At 49.7% G+C, this 17,441-nt stretch overlaps 1 protein-coding gene across 4 annotated transcripts in view; it reads left to right on the plus strand.

Moving 5' to 3' along the window:
- Positions 1-17,441, plus strand: part of HPSE2 (heparanase 2 (inactive)) — a 107,180-nt gene that overhangs the window by 76,776 nt on the left and 12,963 nt on the right. For all 4 annotated transcript variants that reach the window (XM_030276203.4, XM_030276204.4, XM_030276205.4 and 1 more), the window contains 3 exons: positions 6,188-6,235; positions 14,150-14,243; positions 16,689-16,795. In XM_030276203.4, the coding sequence (XP_030132063.1) occupies positions 6,188-6,235; positions 14,150-14,243; positions 16,689-16,795 (249 nt within the window). The remainder of the gene's footprint in view (positions 1-6,187; positions 6,236-14,149; positions 14,244-16,688; positions 16,796-17,441) is intronic.

Here is a 17,441-nt window from a genome sequence, read left to right on the forward strand (position 1 = left end):
GGGAGGCTTTGGTAGTGTTTTGATGATAACTGCCCTTGCCTTATGTCTCTGCCATCATGAGGATGAAGAGGCCTGTGCCTGTCTGTGCAGGTCAGCACGCCTCAGTTCAGGCATTAGTTTTTATCCAAATAGCAGCCATTGACAATATGGACAGAGCTTGTTTGTTTAAATTCAAGTAAGAACGAGAAATAAGTAACTGGAGTAGGTGCTATCCGGCAAAGGAATGAATGGATGAATTTTAGGAATGAAAGTAGGCATTTTTCCCATCCTCTTGCTGAGAAGGACTTCTGCCATATTCTACACCAGGGACTTGTAAACACTGGATTTTTAGAAGTTGTTTCGGCTGTTTGCCTTTCTTTAAAAAAAAGTATATCCTTGCTGTACTGTATTACAAAAGCTACCACAAGGCTGGTGGCACAGACTGTACCAGAACACTCAATAGATCCAGAGCAAGAATTTTGTGCAAAAATTTAAGCCACAAGACAAGGAACTTTAAATTAATGCTACAAAGGGAGGAGGAGGTCACTGCAGCATGAACTCAAGCTCTGGTAGCATTGAACTTATGAGTGACTCAATTCATAAATACATTGAAATGAGGTGTGAAGGATGTGATGACTCATTTTGCACTTGGTTATATAGCAGGGTCAAGGAGCTGAGATATAAGCAAAAGATTTAGCTACTGCTCTTTAGGAGGAAAGAGTTAATATAGTTGTTGCTTCTGAAACTTAATTTGATTTCTGGAATGCCAGAATCACAGTCTCCTGTATAGGAAAAACAAAATGGATAAGAAAACACATAGATGAGATTACAGCACCGTGTAAGTACACATTGTACCTTCATTCTGATTACTATCTACCATCTTAGTCATTTCATCTCAGAAAAGACGTAATAGAACCAGGAGGTTACAGAGAGAAGCTGAGGATGTGCATGGTGTGTGATTTCTTCACGTGAGATTAAACAGGCCATGCCTCCACAGCTCAGAAGAGAGACAGCTCAGAGGGAACAGTACCGGGGCTCGAGAGCCTGTGAAGGGGGTGGTTTGTTCACAGTGCAGAAAGTAGTTTGGAAGGAAGCTTTGTGAAGGAGGAGGAAGGTTATTCACATGGTACACAGTGGCACTGTGTAAGTAATTGTCACAGGGTGCTGTGGAGGCTAGAGGTAGGCGAGTCCCTATCTCCTAACTCCTTGAGCTCCCCTCAAGGACAAAAAGCCCTCCTTGCTGGAAGGCTTGTGCAGCCCTACCACAGACCAGGCTGGCTGAAGAAAGGTGATGCTGAGCAGACAGAGAATACAACATATCAGCAGATTTATACCTAGTTCACACCAGCCTCTGCTCCCCAGAATGAAATTCATGATTATCCATACAGGATAAAGGCTTTGCAGCATGTAGCATTAGTGGGGTCTAGTATCTCTTGCTGCTGCTGCTGCAGGTATTCAGTTGTGCTGCTGGAACCTGAAGAAGTCAGTAAGTGCAGCCTGGGCCTTAGTGACCCTCACCAGCCTGCTGAGACACAAGATGAAGTTCTTTTCTACCCATCACTGTTGGCTCAAAGGGCAGAGCTCTGCCACTGTGCTCAAGGGATCCAGCAGGCCACCACCAGAACCACAGGCAGGCCAGTCTTGTTCCTACATTTAATGGGGCTTGTGTAGGGTAGGGACTCTGTTTTGTAGCTCTTCAGTGAGTAGCAGATGAAATAACCCATGTTTGTGAAGTCCAGCACTCAGAGGTCATGCAGATGCTAAACCACTTGGGTGCCTCTGCGATAACAACTTTTCTCCTTGTGCAGCTGCATTCTTTGTTACAGCATTGCTTTTTAAAACTTTTTTAATAATTTAAAGGATGAAGATCTGCAATTACCTGCATGGGAAAGAGATTTCCAAAGGTATATGTCTCTTTAATGTAGCAGGAACAAGCCTAGGAAGTTCCAGAGGCTGGCAGCTGAATCCAGACACATTCACATGAGAAATAACATACTTGGAGGCTAATTAACCATGGGAGCAATTTACTTGAGGTTGCAGTAGGTGCTCCATGACTGACAAGTATTGAATCAGGACAGGAGACATGTTTCAGGTATCTGCCAACACAAAAGTGAATGTTGTGGTCCTGGGAGATGTGGTTATAGGAGATGCTCTGGAAGAGGTCAGATTTGACCCATGGTGTCACAATACAGAGTTTGGGTACCAGTAGCATCTTGAGATGTTGCAGCCCTCCTGCTCCTTGCCCCCACAGCTCACACATGCCCTGTGAGGTGAGCCCCACCTTGTGCTAGCACTACCATTTGTGGGACAGAGCTGTGAACTGTTTGAGCCACTGAGCAATGCTGAATTACATTTTTCTCAGCTCTAGCTCAATGCAGGGCCCCACAGGTAGCGAGGGTGGCATGGGATGTTGGCACAGAGCCAGCTGCAAGGGTAAGAAAATAAACAAATCACAGAGTAATGGAGTGGGTTGAATTGAAAAGGAAGTTAGAGATCATCTAGTTCCAACCCCCCTGCCATGGGCAGGGACACCTTTCAGTAGACCAGGTTACCCAGGACCCCATCCAAACTGGCCTTAAACACTTCCAGGGATGGGGCATCCACAGCTTCTTTGGTCAGCCTGCTCCTGTGCCTTATCACCCTCACAGTGAAGAGTTTCTTGCTAATCCCTGATCTAAACCTACCCCCTATCACCTAGGTGTCCATATGAAGCTCAGTGACTTTGTCTCATCCTCAAATCAGAAACTCCCTACCCAAGATTCCTATTCCTCTACACATCTCTGATGTGTTCCGCTTTCCCACCTAGAAATGCTGTCCCAGAAGATTTCAAAGACTTCTTGAGGATTTTAACATGGGCCCAGGTTTCTGATACGTGGAAACCAGCCAGGGGAATTACATGGGCAGGCACTGGGGCTGCCACCCTTCTGAATTATGGGGCAATGCTACAGCATTTACCCCTATAGCCTGCACAGCATGGGCTGAGCTTGTCCCACTGCTCCTGGGAGGGATTTAGTGCACATGTGCTGCAGGGTCAGTTGGTGCTCACAGAGAGACCCGGTGTGTAGGAAAATGGCAGATTTACTGTGCCAGCCCAGCCCATCTGTGCAGCACATGTGCAGGGATCTGGGCTCTGCCGGAAGCGTCTGCTTCACTGAGCCTGCACCGTGCACATGGAAATCACACAGCCCAGGAAATCCCAAGTGAAAATGTGCCACCACTGGGCATTCTGACCCTATGGATCTTCACTGGCCTCAAAACCTGTGGATGGAGCTGCACAGGTGCTAGAGGAATAAAGGGATTAGTTAAATCCCTATTCCTAAAACAAGGATATTTAGATACCTGTGCATTACTGCCTCTCCACCTCCCCTAGGCTTTCATCTCTTGTTCCTGCAGTAACCCTTGCTGGCTGCAGGCTGCTCTAGGTTCCCTCTGAAGATTAGAGACCACTGCCCAAAGATCTGGGGTGCTCCAGCAACAACTCCAGCTCTTAAGGCAGGACTTGAAGAACTACCAGGAACTTCATCTTGCAAAAATCTCAACAAAAGGAAAAAGGAAGAAAACAGAAAGAAAGGAAAACAAGACATGCAAAAGAAAATTTGAGCTAGACATGTATGTTTTATCATAAGATTTTGATATTAACACAGCTAACTGATTTATCTTGTTATTATAGAGGCAAAAGATGAACACTGAGCAAGCCAGGGCTGTTCTGTCCTGGTTTTGTTTTGCACTGTGCTGCCTGTGCTCCAGAACAGTTTCTCAGGAACTTTTTATCAAGAGGCCGAGAGGCTTCCTAGAGATGTGGGAGATGAAGCATTTGGCTGTCCTGCTTCTGCTGCTCCAGGAGGTCATAATGAGGGTTTGCTTTGCTTTTCAGTCCCTGTTCAACGACCACTGTAGATGGTGTGTCTTCAACAGGGCTATAGGCCCTATGAAAATGGCAAGAAAAACCAGAGAGCTTCTTCCTTTAAGCATGGTCTGCTCATGGTTTTGGTCTGTGAGGGGAGAGTGCCAAGCTGAGCCTGAAGAGGTGATTCAATAAAGTCCAGGATGGTTTCCGTTCAGCCAGAATATAAAGCATTTGAGGTTAGAAAACAAGTTGGGCTAATTTTCAAATCCAATTGCAACATATTGATCTTCAAATCCAATACAGATTGTGTTCATAATTTCAGTTTAGAGTTCATTAGTTTACTCTTATAGACTTTGTGTATTACATTTTATGCAGCAGCCCCTGTACAGGGAATTTAAAACCTGGCAGCTGGGGTTTTTTTACTCTTTTGGTATATTTCTGCACACTTAGTTTTATACAACACCTCCTCAGCAATATTTGCATAATTTTCTTTTTTCCAGGTGACCAGTGTGAGTTGTGGGGAGCTCACATCTCTCCCTGTGGCTGCACTGAGGCTGGCCCAGCTGATATTCTCCCCCTGCTCATCTGGGGAGGAGCTGTCCCCAGCCATCACATTGCCACCAGTCTTCCAGGCCTGACCCCCAGGAGAGATGTAAAAGCATTTCAGAAAGGCTTTTGCATCTTTTACAGAGCCTGGGAGCTGAGCTCTCAGCACTGCTGGGCAGCAGAATTGGGGATACATCAGTGCTACAGGAGTTTACAGCATGTTATTGTTTTTCCATTTCTAATTGTATCTCTTCCCTCTCTGTCTGCAGGGATTTATTATTGCTGCCTTTGCCAGCATCCTCTTATGCTCCACAGGGTCCAGCTGCCCCTTTGTCCCAGTCTATAATTGACTGTGGTCATTAATTTAAAGTCAGAATGATCATTTCCGAGCTATATTTAGCCTGAAGCTTACTGCTCTTGTTTCAGACCTGATTAGAGGCTCATGTGCCAGAAAGCTGCTGCTCGTCCCTGCCATGACAAATAGTCTGATGGTCTCTCCTCACAAACCTTCCCCTTCCCTACCCTTGGTCGTGGGGCTCTCCTTGGGGCCGCAGGACCCAGCACCACTCAGCCCTGCGTGGAGCTGGGACAGCTGTGACATTGCTGCTGCATTCCTGGAATCCTTGTGCATCAAAAGCAGCCCAAGGAAATACAGCACTGTTTCCTTTCTCAGCATATTCATGAGCTCAGGCAAATGTCTCCTGTCATGTGTGTGCACTACCACTTCCAAAATGCATCAGCCAGGCAGTGCACGTTGCACTCCTGCACAGACAACGTGCCTGTCCACCCAGAGTGTGCCTTTATGTGTTTCCATATCCATACCCTAAACATAAGAACGTAAGAGCTGCTTGGGCTTCCTGGTGGGAGCTGCAGTTTTCCAAGGTGCTGTTTGGATTGCTGGGCTGGGGAACCAGGGAGAGACCCCTGCAGTTCCCAGCTCCTCCTGTGGTGGTTGCACATGGTGTCCAGGGTTAGGGATTGCTTTGGTTTTGGGACAGGCAGAGTGAGCAGGTGCACCTGTGTAGCCTCAAGTCTGACTCAAACAGGAGTCTGTCTGGAACAGGTATATTCTTAGTCAGGTCAGAAGCCACCAGGAGAATAATACCCATATATCACTGACTTTACCCTTGTCCATGGAAGTGCTGTGGTTAGGCACAGGAATGGAATAAACCAGAAGAGGTTTGACCCAGGTCAGAATCCCACAGTTTGCTAATAGCCAATGCCAAAGAAAGAGTCAAAAAAAGGAAAGCACTTAGCAGTATTAGTCCAGCTTTTCCTCCCTTCCTCAGGAGCTTCCTGAGCAGGAGGTGGCATTTTTGCACCTAATAGCTTTGCTGGTTTTTTTTTTACATTTTATTCCATTTTCTAGTCCTTGCTTGAATTCAGGCAAAGAATTTCTCAGATTAAATACATATTGGGGGCTAAGAAGTATATCCTTTTAAGATGGACATTTAAAACATGTTATTTAATAGCTACTGAGAGTTGTTAAAGTCACAGAACTGAATATATACCTCAAGACCTTGTTCCTGAAATGTTGTTGTGTTTCCAAAGCTCTCACTACCTGCTCTAAAATGATGCCCAGAGCTCTGCTGCCAGTTGGGTTTCACTTCATTGTTCTCAGCTGTGCTTGCTACGAGCATTTGGATTAAGTAGAAGTTATTCCTTCTATTTAAGGACACAGAGGCTTCATTAGGAAGTATTTGTGGGTACAATGGCGACATTTATTATCTCAGAACGTAGGATGAGCATTGGTTGTTTAGGATTTCCCCTGTGACAGCAGTGGGCTTATCTGGTTTCTTCCTCTGTTTCCCATAGGTTCATGAAAGTGGCCGGCGGCACGGTGGATGCTGTTACCTGGCAACAGTAGGTATTCACCATTCCTTCTATTTTCCAACACTCAGTGCAGTGACCACAGATGCTGGGAACAGAGCTGATGTGCTCTCTGGGTGTCAAAGGGGCAGATGTGCTACAGCCACCTCCTCTGTCCTGCTGAATTTAAACAGGTGATGGAAGCTCTGCCCTTCTTGCTAGAGCCTCTCAAACAATTACAGGAGTGGATGTAATAGCCTTTACCTCTGCAACTGAGACACAGGACAAAAATGCCACTGCCTGCATGCCTGGCCTGGCAGACTGCTGGAAACAGAGCCCTGAGCTGGACTGCTGAGTGCCCCGGGGCAGCTGGGAGGACAGGCAGCTCTGGGGGTAGCCTGGGTAGGGACAACAAGGAGGCAACAGCCACAGATGTGACACGTGTATGGGACTATCTGAAAGCCCTTTCCCTTTCACCCCAATCACTGCCTCCTCATGCCCATTGGCCTGAATCTAAACTGGTTCATCCAGACAAGGGAGAGGCATCTTAGTCCAATGGTAAACACATAATGCCCCAGCCCCCACTCTGCTTTGTAAGGCTGTCCACAGACACACTGCTGTGTCCTACATGCAGGTGGAGCCCCAGGAACAGATATCAGTAAAAAGGGGATGAACATCCAAGATTCTGGCCCAGCAGAGGGTGAGAGAGATGCTGTTACCTGTTTTTCCCCCTGGTCCTAAAAAATGCTGCATTTCAGAAGAGAAAAGGAAGCTCTGAGCTGTAGCACTGAGTGTTACAAGCACCCTGTGGAGAGAGAGGTTTTCTTATTTGAGGGAAAATCCAAAAACATCTTTTCCTTCCTCCTACTTCCACCTGCCCCAGTTTGCATGCTGTGGCCAGAGGTAGGCTCCCCAGCAGGCTGTGGCTCTCTGCACTGGGAGTGCAAACACCAGTGCAAAGGTGAGGCATTGTACAAGCACAGCAGTGACCACCAAAATTGAGAGCAAGAGGGTTGGTGGGATTCTCCCCTACCATAGAAAGGACACATTTCACAGACAAGGATTCACTGGAGGAAAAAAACTATGGTGAGACCATTCTGTTCTCAGAAAAAGTGGATTTGTTGTCATGTCTGGTTGTACTTCCCATGCAGAATATTGGCCTGAGCATGGGAGCCAGGATCTGAGGTCCAAGGTGTGCTTGAGTGCAGTGCCCACAGGTCTTGTTCCCAAGCTGATTCTTCACCATGACCCTTCATGAGGTGCTCGGGCTGCTTTGCTGCAGTGCAGCAGTCCTTAAATGGGCTTAAATCCATCACTTGTAAAGGCCCTTTGGACACCTGCTCTTAAGCAGAGCTCAGTGGGGTTTAACATGCAAAGCTTTCCTGCAAGCACAACCATGGTCTCTGTTAACCTTGGAGGCTTCTGCAGAAGCAACTGTTGGCATCTTAGAAGGGTTTATAACACCAGACATGACCAGCAACCTGGAAGTCCCATTCCTGGAGCTTGGCTGGTCTCAGTGTGCTTGCCTGGGTGTTTAGCTCCTCGGGTTTTCCTGCCAGGCAGCAGCAGCTTGCTGCAAGGGGACAGTGGGGTAGCAGAGCAATTGGAGCAGGATTTGTGTTGCTTACAGGCTCATGCTGTGCAATGATGATCTATGTCTCATCTGGGAATTTGCTTTTCATGATTACACGATGTGCTGATCGCATTTACTTAGTCCAGGAATTTGCTTTCTGTAACAGGGCTTGATGGCTGGGCCAAGCCCTTGGATGAGTTGAAGGAACAATCTTCCAGGCTTCAGATGTGGAGTTTCATCTGGTGTGCAGGGAATCTGCCTGAATGTCTGCTTTGAAACCGTTTCTTATTCAGGGTCAGCCTGAAGTGTTTGTCAGGTCTGGTGCTGAAGCAGCAGCTTGTGGCTGGGAGGGCTCCCCACAAGGGTCAGCAGAGCTGAGCTGCTGCCTGCTGACCCATTTTCACTGCAGTGTTCCTGCCTCTCCCCCAGCCAGGGTTTGCAGCTCTGGAGATAGCACTCCTATGTGATTGTGAGGACTGGCAATGGCCACAGCTCTGAGCTGGGCTTCTGTACTGTTTATGAATAAATGTCAAAACAGTGTCTCATCCCTCTGCTCCAAACAGCAAAACAAAACAAAACAAGTTCCTTTGTATCCAAGAAGAAAATTATTAGCAGGAAACTAAACTGCTGTCTAATTTCAAGTATGAGTATTTTGGTTCCAAACCCTAACGTTCTCCTGGGATATTGGTTATAAATTTGTCAAATCTGTTATTCCTTTGAAAAGTCTGTGCTCAATCCAGAAGGGGAATTGAGAAGGGAATATATTGCAAGGAGCCTTAGTCTCTGTGTGAAAACAGAATATATCTGAAATATAATTGATAGAAAAGTGACACTGGGTAGAAATAAACAGCTCACCAGTGAGCCTCACTTACTCAACTGAGTATGGTTTCACTAACATGCACAACATCACTCGGCATGTGTGCCTCTCTCTTCAGAAGTAAAGTGTTCCTGGAGTGGGATGAATGGCTTCAAAGTGCTCAGGGAATTCCCTCTAAAGGAGGATATGACAAGTGGCTCCAAGAGATTTGGCATTTCCCTGGTGATTTAGATTGTTATGTTTGGTTATGAGTGAACACAGACCCCATCAGCCTTTGGATGTGGGTTCCCACTGCTCAGAATCCTCCCCACAGCCATCTCTTTGCTCTGCACTGGTGTCCTCACATATGGGGAAGATTCACTGTCTGCTTAAACCTGCAGCTGTGCCCAGTTCCATCCCCCAGCACACTCTCTCAGTCTGCACAACTGCTTCTCCATTCGAATTCTTTCACACTTCAGCTCCAAGTTTTTCATGTTTAATGGGCAAATCCTCATACAATGCTGCCTCTGAAAGACAAACCCCTATTACTTATGGGGAAAGTAAACGTTTACATCCTCAAAACATGACAACATCTGTCCCTGTGGCTTCTTGGAGAATGCCACCTTCTCTTCCAAGATACAAAGTCACTTGTCCATGGTAAATCAGAGGTGCCAGACACACAGGCATGTGAGAGATGTTGCTTAAAATGCTTTTGCCTGGCTTGGTTTGGGTGACATCTCTTCTGGCCTAGTCATGTTGAGCGTGCAGGGGGCAATGCTCACAGGCAGCAGCACAGGGCAGATTTTCCAAAGGTGCCAGGAGAGAGTTGCCCAGCATGGGCACACCCACCAGTGTATGTACCCAGGGTGTATATTTGGGCTCACATCAGCTTCAGAGTGCTCAGAGTGCTGTGTCTTCACAGGCTGTGCCTGGAGGAAGGGGCTGCAAAAAGGAGTCTCTGACCCACTTTTTACCTGTGTGGTGGTTTTAAAGTCAAACCCACTACAATGTGTAAATAAACCTGGTCAGGGCACAGGTTTGTCCGCTGGCTTGCAGTTCTCTTCACTGTCTGATGGCAGGAACAGCTCCTGGCAGCACCATGGCCCTGGCCACCAGCACATTTCCAGGCAATGCCAGGCCAAGGCTGGGGACATGGCACAGACCAGGGATGGCTCCCGGTGGTGAGATGGGCAAATGCATCTTGTCTGGGTGTAGGGGAAGGCGTTGGTGTGAGCTGTGCCTTTGGGGCCAGAGAACAGCCCCCAGTCACTCTTCATCAAAGCATTTCTTAGTTGACTGGAGGTGGCAGCACCTCTCATCTGTGCCTGCAGGTGTTTGGAAGGAGCAGGTCGCATCCTGCCGCTCTTCTCCATGAGAAGCAGTGGGGCTGCCCCATGTCCTGCGCTGCAGATCCCTCTCCTCGGGAAGATGCTCAGGGCCACCTCTCAGCAGGGGTGACTCAGTTTCTCAGCTGCAGTGGCAGCAGGGTGTCATGCTGACCGTGAGGATCTGCCTGCTCGCTGTCCCTGGCAGGCGGGTGCCCTAATTCCAAGCAATCTCTCCCTGTAGCAGCAGGCAACAAAGTAGATCCGGAAATTCCTGAGCTTTGGGAAGTGGGCTTTAATGTAATTAACTGCAACAGAAAAAGAGGTCAGATAATAGGGGCAAAGGTTTCTCTTTAAAATGAAGGAGGATGTAAGTGAAACCAGCTGCCCAGGAGTCAGTGCACTGCCTTCATTAAACATGGTACAATGCTTACGGTCCCATGCAGCAAATCATGGCTCTTGCCAGAAAACTATTTTAAATGCAACACAAGACCTGGAGGTGAGAGGACAGAGATACGTGGCCAGCCCCCGAGTGCCCAAGTGCTCTGGTGCCTGGCACTGTCCCTCTGTGGGAGGCAGTGGGGAGCTGTGTGCAGCCTGGCCTTGCAGCCTGCTCAAGAACAAGGGCATTTCGGACTGGCAGCTGTGTTCAGCCCTGCCTCACTACTGCTCTCAGCTCATCTTTGTCCCGTGCTACAGATCCATCAAAGGACAGAAGTCAGGAATTGGGGTGGTTAATTTCCTTGCACTGGCATAAATCCCTGCCCAGCCCTTGGCTGAGTCCTTCCCCTGCACCACACTCTGGTTTGGCCATCTCCAGAGCATCCCAGTCCCACCTCCCTTTGCTGATCTCATCCTGCTTTCTGTGGCACAGCCACATGATGGATTTAGAAAAGGGGTAATGTAAGCAGACGGGGAAGAATTTGTCTCAGCTTTGTACAGTAGGCATTCAAATATAATAGGATACCCAAAAGTAGATGTACATGGCCTTTCCTTCAAGATGTATGTCTCATCTGGGATTTAGTTGCTAGATCCCTCTTTTTCTTGGCTGACTCTTCTCACGTTCTTGCAGATTGCCTTTTCATAGAGATAGTGTCATCAAATAGGGGGACACAATGGCCTAGCTCTGTATATAATTGGCTGTATCTATTTCCTGAATTACAAGAAACAGCCTGGTCAGTGTTCATGGTGTGCATGCTGATATCTCCTGGGCTTCAGGGCCACTGCTGCTGCTGTGCCATACTCAGAGCCCAGTGAAAGAACTGTCAGCCTGTGTTGGAGACAAACAGCTTGTCCAGGAGCTAAGTGTGCTCTGCCTCTGCAGAGTCGGGGCTGACAGAGACCCCTGCCCAGCTGGGGAGGGTCTGTCCATTCATCTCCTTGCTGGACTTAGGAGAGCAGGATGTGAGTGCCACAGACCCCGGGGCTGGCCTGGGGAGGTATTTGTCAGTGCTGGATATCTCTGCAGCTGCTGCTGGCTTTTTTGGAGGTTGAAGAGTTGTGACTGTTTTAGGTTTTTTTGGTTTTTTTTTTTTAAGTCAAGTGCACTGAGTCATTGTAAATATCAGCAAAGCTGCAGCCTTTACTCCAAGGAATAATCCACGCCTAATGAGCTCTTCTCTTGCTTTAAAGGCCTGACAGTTGTTTGTATTTTGTGGATTTCTATACTGCATATACTGGCAGTTAAAGTTACCAAAAGGAAGTTCCCTTAACTCATTGAGATGAAACTGGAAACCCATTTTTGAGTAGCCAGGTATCAGCACAGACCTCAGTTCCCCTCTTTTCCTCACCAGCCTTGTACAACTTGGTGCCATTTTCCCTTTTCCCTAGTCTGAGGATGAAACTGCCTGTTGGCAACTGAGGACTTCCCAGGCAGATTTGCAAGAGATCCTTGCCCATTTTACTGAAGCCTGTAATTGTCTTCATGCTCTGTTTACACACCCAAAGCTGAAGCAGTCCCCTCTTCAACTGATACTTTATTTCTGCCCTTCATGACCCTGCCTGTCTCTATTTCTTTGGGTTGTTAATGAAGGTGTCAAAAAATAAATGTTACCAAGGCAGGTATTCCAGAGTATTTATCTTCCCTGCCGGGTCTGGGGTGTGCTGAGCACAGCAGCACCTCCCCAGGTGATTTCTGGGGGGCAGACCCTCCTCTGGGTCTGCTGCTGGTCCTCTCCCCTTGGCAGTGGATCTGCATGTCAGAGCACACCTTGTGCTTGAATGAGGTGAAGAGGAGGTGCAAGCTTGTCTTTGCTCTCCCAGGGGTTTATCCTGGGCTCTGGGACCATATTGGCCAAGGAGCTAAACCCTCCAGAAAACCTGATACCTTGGAGAGGTCATACATAGACTGAGGTCTGTCTCACTACATCTTTTCCCTGTGAATAGAACCCTTTTTTATGTCTTTCAGCCAGTTTTCGGCCCAGGTGATGGGGTTTTTAGTCCACAGCAGTCTGAAAAAGTAATTTCTGCTCAGTTTTTAAGTGCAGTGCTAAACTCCAAACATCTGCCATCCCCAGAGAACACTGCTTTGTAATTTTGTCTTAAAAAGTAATCTGTGTAAACCCCACCACTGCCTGCTGCTCACAGATCTGCTCTCCTCCCAGCAGCCAGTGGTTCGATAGTGTGTAAGTGAACTGAATGATTTTGAACACTTCCTAAATTCTCCCTGGAGATTATCTCTGCCCTTAGCACTGTCCAGTCACCATGGGCATAGAGAAATGCCTCGTGCCTCCTTACCCAGTCACACAATGTTGGGGTGTGCCTGGCACGTTCCCATGCTTTGCTGGGGACACAGCTGGGACTGCACGCCTGTGGGAGGGCTGACAGAGGAGGTTCTTCTCCTTGAATGCATTTGCAAGTGGAGCCTGTAATAGAATTCTGCTCTGGGACAGTCAGGGACTTGGAGCAGTGAGACACAAAAATCCTCTCCAAGCACTCAGGCATGTTGCACATGTGCCAGGTGCTCTGTCTGAGGCTGAGTTAGCCCACGGCGTCCTTTGGGGACACTCCTGCATTCCAGCACCCAAGTGAAGCAGCCACTACAACTGCTACAGCTGCTCACTGCTGCAGATGAGATGCATGCCATGGAGAAAGCAGCCCTGGAAAGGTGAATCCACCTTTCTTCAGAGCCCAGGTCTTTAGCTTGTTATGCATCCTGGCACCCACAGCTGCACCAAGGTCTGCAGGGAGAGAGAAGGGTCTGTGTAACTCTGGTGAAATCCGAGTGGATGTAGATCCACTGAGGGATGGGAGGTAATGACTGAGCCCCACCAGCTCCAGCCAGAACTGCTGCTGTTCCTGGGAACCTCCATCCCCCCAGTGTGGCTCTCACATACTCTGGGGCTTGCTGGGGTGAGTGGTTGATACACAATGCAGGTTTGGGAGGAGAAGGTTCATAAAGTTTCTCTTGCAAAAGCTATTTATCAGAAAGAGGGCTGGCCCAGGGGTATGCCAGCACCTGCTGCAGCAAGCATCCTGTTCCCTGCAAGGCTGGCAGGAGCCTCTGGGAGATGTGCAAGGCCTGCCATTTCTCTTTGCAAGGAGGAGACATGACAGCCCAAGACTCTTCCTCAGGAGGAGCAGGTTGGAATTACCTCTTGACACAGGGTATGTGCAGTCAGGACAGAATGCTTCAGCTTATGTCCCAGAGCCAGGAGACAGCAGTGAGACATTTCAGAGCCTTCCTCTCACACTTAGAGACAGATGATTCACATCATTATGGGCAGCACTGTAGCTGTACTTCATCAAATCAAGCACATGGAGAGCAGGAATCAGCCTCCTGCATGGGAAACACTCCCTGGCATTCGTAGGCCAGAAGGTATTTCTGTGAGAGCAGGACTTCCTCTGCTGGTAACAGCCACAACATCTCTTGACAGGCGGATTCAGCTGTGGATTTTCCTGGAAGGGCAAGCAAGGAAGGTATAGGTTGTGCAAGAGTGCTGCAAAGCCTTTGCAGGTGGCATTTTGCTCCCAGCCTTTAGAATGCTACCCCCAGAGTTTCATCAGCAACATTTAAGAAATTGCAAAACTTCCCATGGTTCCTGAAGTGCAGGATGCTCAGTGTTTAGGGTGTGTCCGCCTTACATCCTGTTTTGGAGACTGAAGCATCTGCCAGACAGGTATGGCCAGAGGGCCAGGACAGGACAGGGTGCAAGCAGGGACTCCCCCAGAGCAAAGAATGCATCTTGGTATGGGACAGCAGCAGAGCAGGAGGATGTGCTTTGGGGCAGAGATACTTCCAGCTGTCTGACCTTGTCTTCTTATTTTCCTTCCAGTTACTACATTGATGGTCGAGTGGCCAAAGTGACAGACTTCCTGAAAACACGGCTGCTAGACACACTGTCAGACCAGATCAGGAAAATCCAGAAGGTGAGCAAGTGCAGAGGGACACCGTGGCAGCAGTGCCTGGCTGTGGCACAGCCGGTGGCCGGGGCTCAGCACCGACAGCTCCCTGGAGCTGGTGTGGGGCAGGGAGGGACAGAGTGGGCCCTGTGCTCCCAGTGCAAGTGCAGCCAGCCCTCATTCGGGGCAGGGCTGAAACACCAGGCACACAAAGCCTGGCCCCAGCGTGGGGTGTGTGCTGGGTTTTGAGGGAAGTGGCCGCAGGCTGCAGCATGCCATGGGCTGTGCAGGTGTGCTGGGACACAGGGCAGGAGAAAACTCCATGCAAGGCCCTGCTAAGGCAGCTGACTGGCTTGAGGCTCCCATCTGCCTGTTCTTGAAGGCAGCAGCATGCAGTGAGGGTGAAACTGAACTTGCTCCCAGAACAAGCAGCCAGGCGGTACGGAACCTTCCTGAGCACAGCCAGTGCCATGTCTGCTCAGGAGGGGGCTCCTACCGCCACACCTTGCCCCACTTGCTCACACTGTGCCTGCAAATGTTGCTTGCAAAGTAGTGACAGCTGCATTCCAGAGTGATTCTCACAGGTGGAAAGTTGTGACCACTCTGAACTAGTGTCCTTTCTCCCTGATTATCATGTTCTGACTGTGTCAGAAACCCAGCTGTTGTTGGCCTGTGGTGTCAGAGTCCATGGCCTGGCTCATGAGTGCTCCTTTCCTCAGTGTCCAGGGACCCAGCTCGCATCTCTAACAATGGGATACATGGCAGGGGCTTTGGCTGATAGAGGGGCCAGGGCTGAGACTGACACACTCAGATGTCAGTCCTGGAAGAAATAAGGAACACCTAGTGAGTAAAAAAGGCCTTAGGGACTAGAGGAGATGTCCACTCATCTGTCTTGTCTAGGTTTTCAAATCTTACCACTTACCACAATGTCTCACTTGTAATTCCTGCAGGGAGAAACCATAGAATGAGTAAACAACTCAAAGAGGCCCTGGGAAAGGGGATGAGAGGGTCAGTACAGCAAAGCTGGGGGAGAGAAGCTCCTTGCTGAGCCCTCTGGCACAAGCTGGGAGTCATCCATGTGTGTGGATGATACTCCTGTGGGGGAGGCATGGCACAGTGGCCAGTGGAATCACTGTGGGGCAAGCAAGAGACACCAGCTGACCCAGCCCCCATGGCTATAATGCCCTGCCAGAAGTGGTGACGTATCCCACCTCTGCTGTGGGTTGGAACCTGCTGGGAATGGAGTGGGGCTCCATCCATTCCCAGACCAGAAGCAGCCGGGAGCTGCCCTTGGTGCAGTTTAGGGGAACCCTCACACCCATGGACCAGAATTTGGTCTGCACAGGGGAGGGCTGGGGAAGGCTCTCCTGGGAATGCCAGTGTGGCTGAGCAAAAGCACAGCACTGGGTGCTAATAGCCTCCAGCTTGGCTCTGAGTCCGTGCATCCTGCCGGGGCTGATTAGAGCAGCTGGACTTGTCCACTTCCCTGTTTTATTGCTTCCTCTCCGACCGGGGAAGGTGGCGGGCTTAGATAATTACAGGCAGGATGCCAGCACCTCTGGGGCTTCAGTCAGGGCTGTCGACTCTCACAGCCTGTGAGTGGGAGGCAGCCCAGAGCTGGCGTATTTAACATCTTTGAGGGATCCCAGTCCATCCAGCACATTCCAGCGCTCCTCACTAATGGGGCAGGATCCATCAGGCTGCTCGGAGCATTCCTGGGGCCGCTGGGTTTGCAGACATCTGGTCTTAGAAGCTTGTCACCCAGCCTGGAAAAGTCGAATTGCAGGAGAGGGGACAGGGTGTGGTGCCAAAGGTTGCTCGGGCTGGGAGAGGGCAGCTCTGGCCAGCTGAGCATCTCACAGGTGTCTGCACTGCCGGCTGAAGCCTGGTAAGGGGTGAGCTGGCATGCTCAGACATGCATGTCCCACCTGTGCCATGGACCCCTCTGGTGGCAAAGCAGCCCCTGCTCAGCTGTGGGACTGACTGTCTGTGACTGGAGGAATCCCACTGCTTTCTCCTTGAGTGCCTGCTCACCCTTAATCCATGTGGCCCAGTACTGCCACACTGCAGAGCCACTGGGGCTTGGGGGCTACCTGTGACTGGCAGCCACTGTGAAGGAGGTATGGCGAGCTAAGGTGACATGAGAGGACAGTCTGTGGGACAGAGTGCATGGGGAGACCACAGGGGAAGAGCAGGATCCGGGACTGGGAACATGAGAGTATGTTTGGGAGCAGCTCCAGAAGATGCAAGTAGACATGTTGGCAGTGGAAGGAAAGAGTGAGGAATAGTGTGCCACCACCCAGCCAAGGTAATGACACAGAGTGACGTGCCATGGCCGGGCAGGCACTGACTGTCCAGCAGCACCATCATCAAAGCTCTCCACAAGTCTTCCCATGAGACAGGAGATGTATGCTTTGGCTTTAAATCACAGGTTCACCAGAGTAATTTTGGTTGCTTGTGTCTCTCACGCAGGTAGTGAACACGTACACACCAGGGAAGAAGATCTGGCTGGAAGGTGTTGGCATGACCTCAGCTGGAGGCATGAACAACCTCTCTGATTCGTACGCAGCCGGGTTCCTGTGAGTGACACTGGCTGGCCAGCCCCAGGGCACTGCCACCCCCATGGGCTCTGCAGGCTGAGGTGCTGCAAAGGCACTGCAGCTGGAAGAGGGCAAGCTCTAGGCCCAGAGACCCCCTCAGTACACACTGGCAGCCTGAGTATTGTTAATTTCTCCATTTCATACCTATTACCCCTCCTCAGCTCTGCTTTCCATTTTCTCTGCTTTGATGTTACAACCATTCCTGGCTCCTGGAGCTTGTCCACTGGCACAGCCCCATGGCCTGGACATCTGCTGCAAAGCCCCATTTTTAGATCTTCAGAGCTGGCTGTGATCATGAACGATGGAGGAAGATTATCTAAGCTTTGCAGGGAAGCACAGGGACATGCCTGGGCTATCAGGGCTGTGGCAGGCTGTGAGAATTGAAGATCTTGCCCAGGGAGTGTGAGAAGCCAGGCCAGTGCAAAGGTCTGGTCTGCCCTGCTCAGACAGTGGGTGCAGAGTGCTGGCAGGCTGGGGGAGCACCCCAGGCTCCGGGCAGAGGGCTGAGATATTGGGGTGCCCTCACACCTCAATACACAGGGGCTCAATACACACACAGGGGCTCAGGCACAGGTTTGGGATGTGCAAGCTGGGCACAGCCGGGGCAGGGGAAGAGACATGCAGA

The sequence above is a fragment of the Taeniopygia guttata genome, chromosome 6 (genome assembly GCF_048771995.1).
Source record: "Taeniopygia guttata chromosome 6, bTaeGut7.mat, whole genome shotgun sequence".
In the NCBI taxonomy this organism is placed as follows: domain Eukaryota; kingdom Metazoa; phylum Chordata; class Aves; order Passeriformes; family Estrildidae; genus Taeniopygia; species Taeniopygia guttata.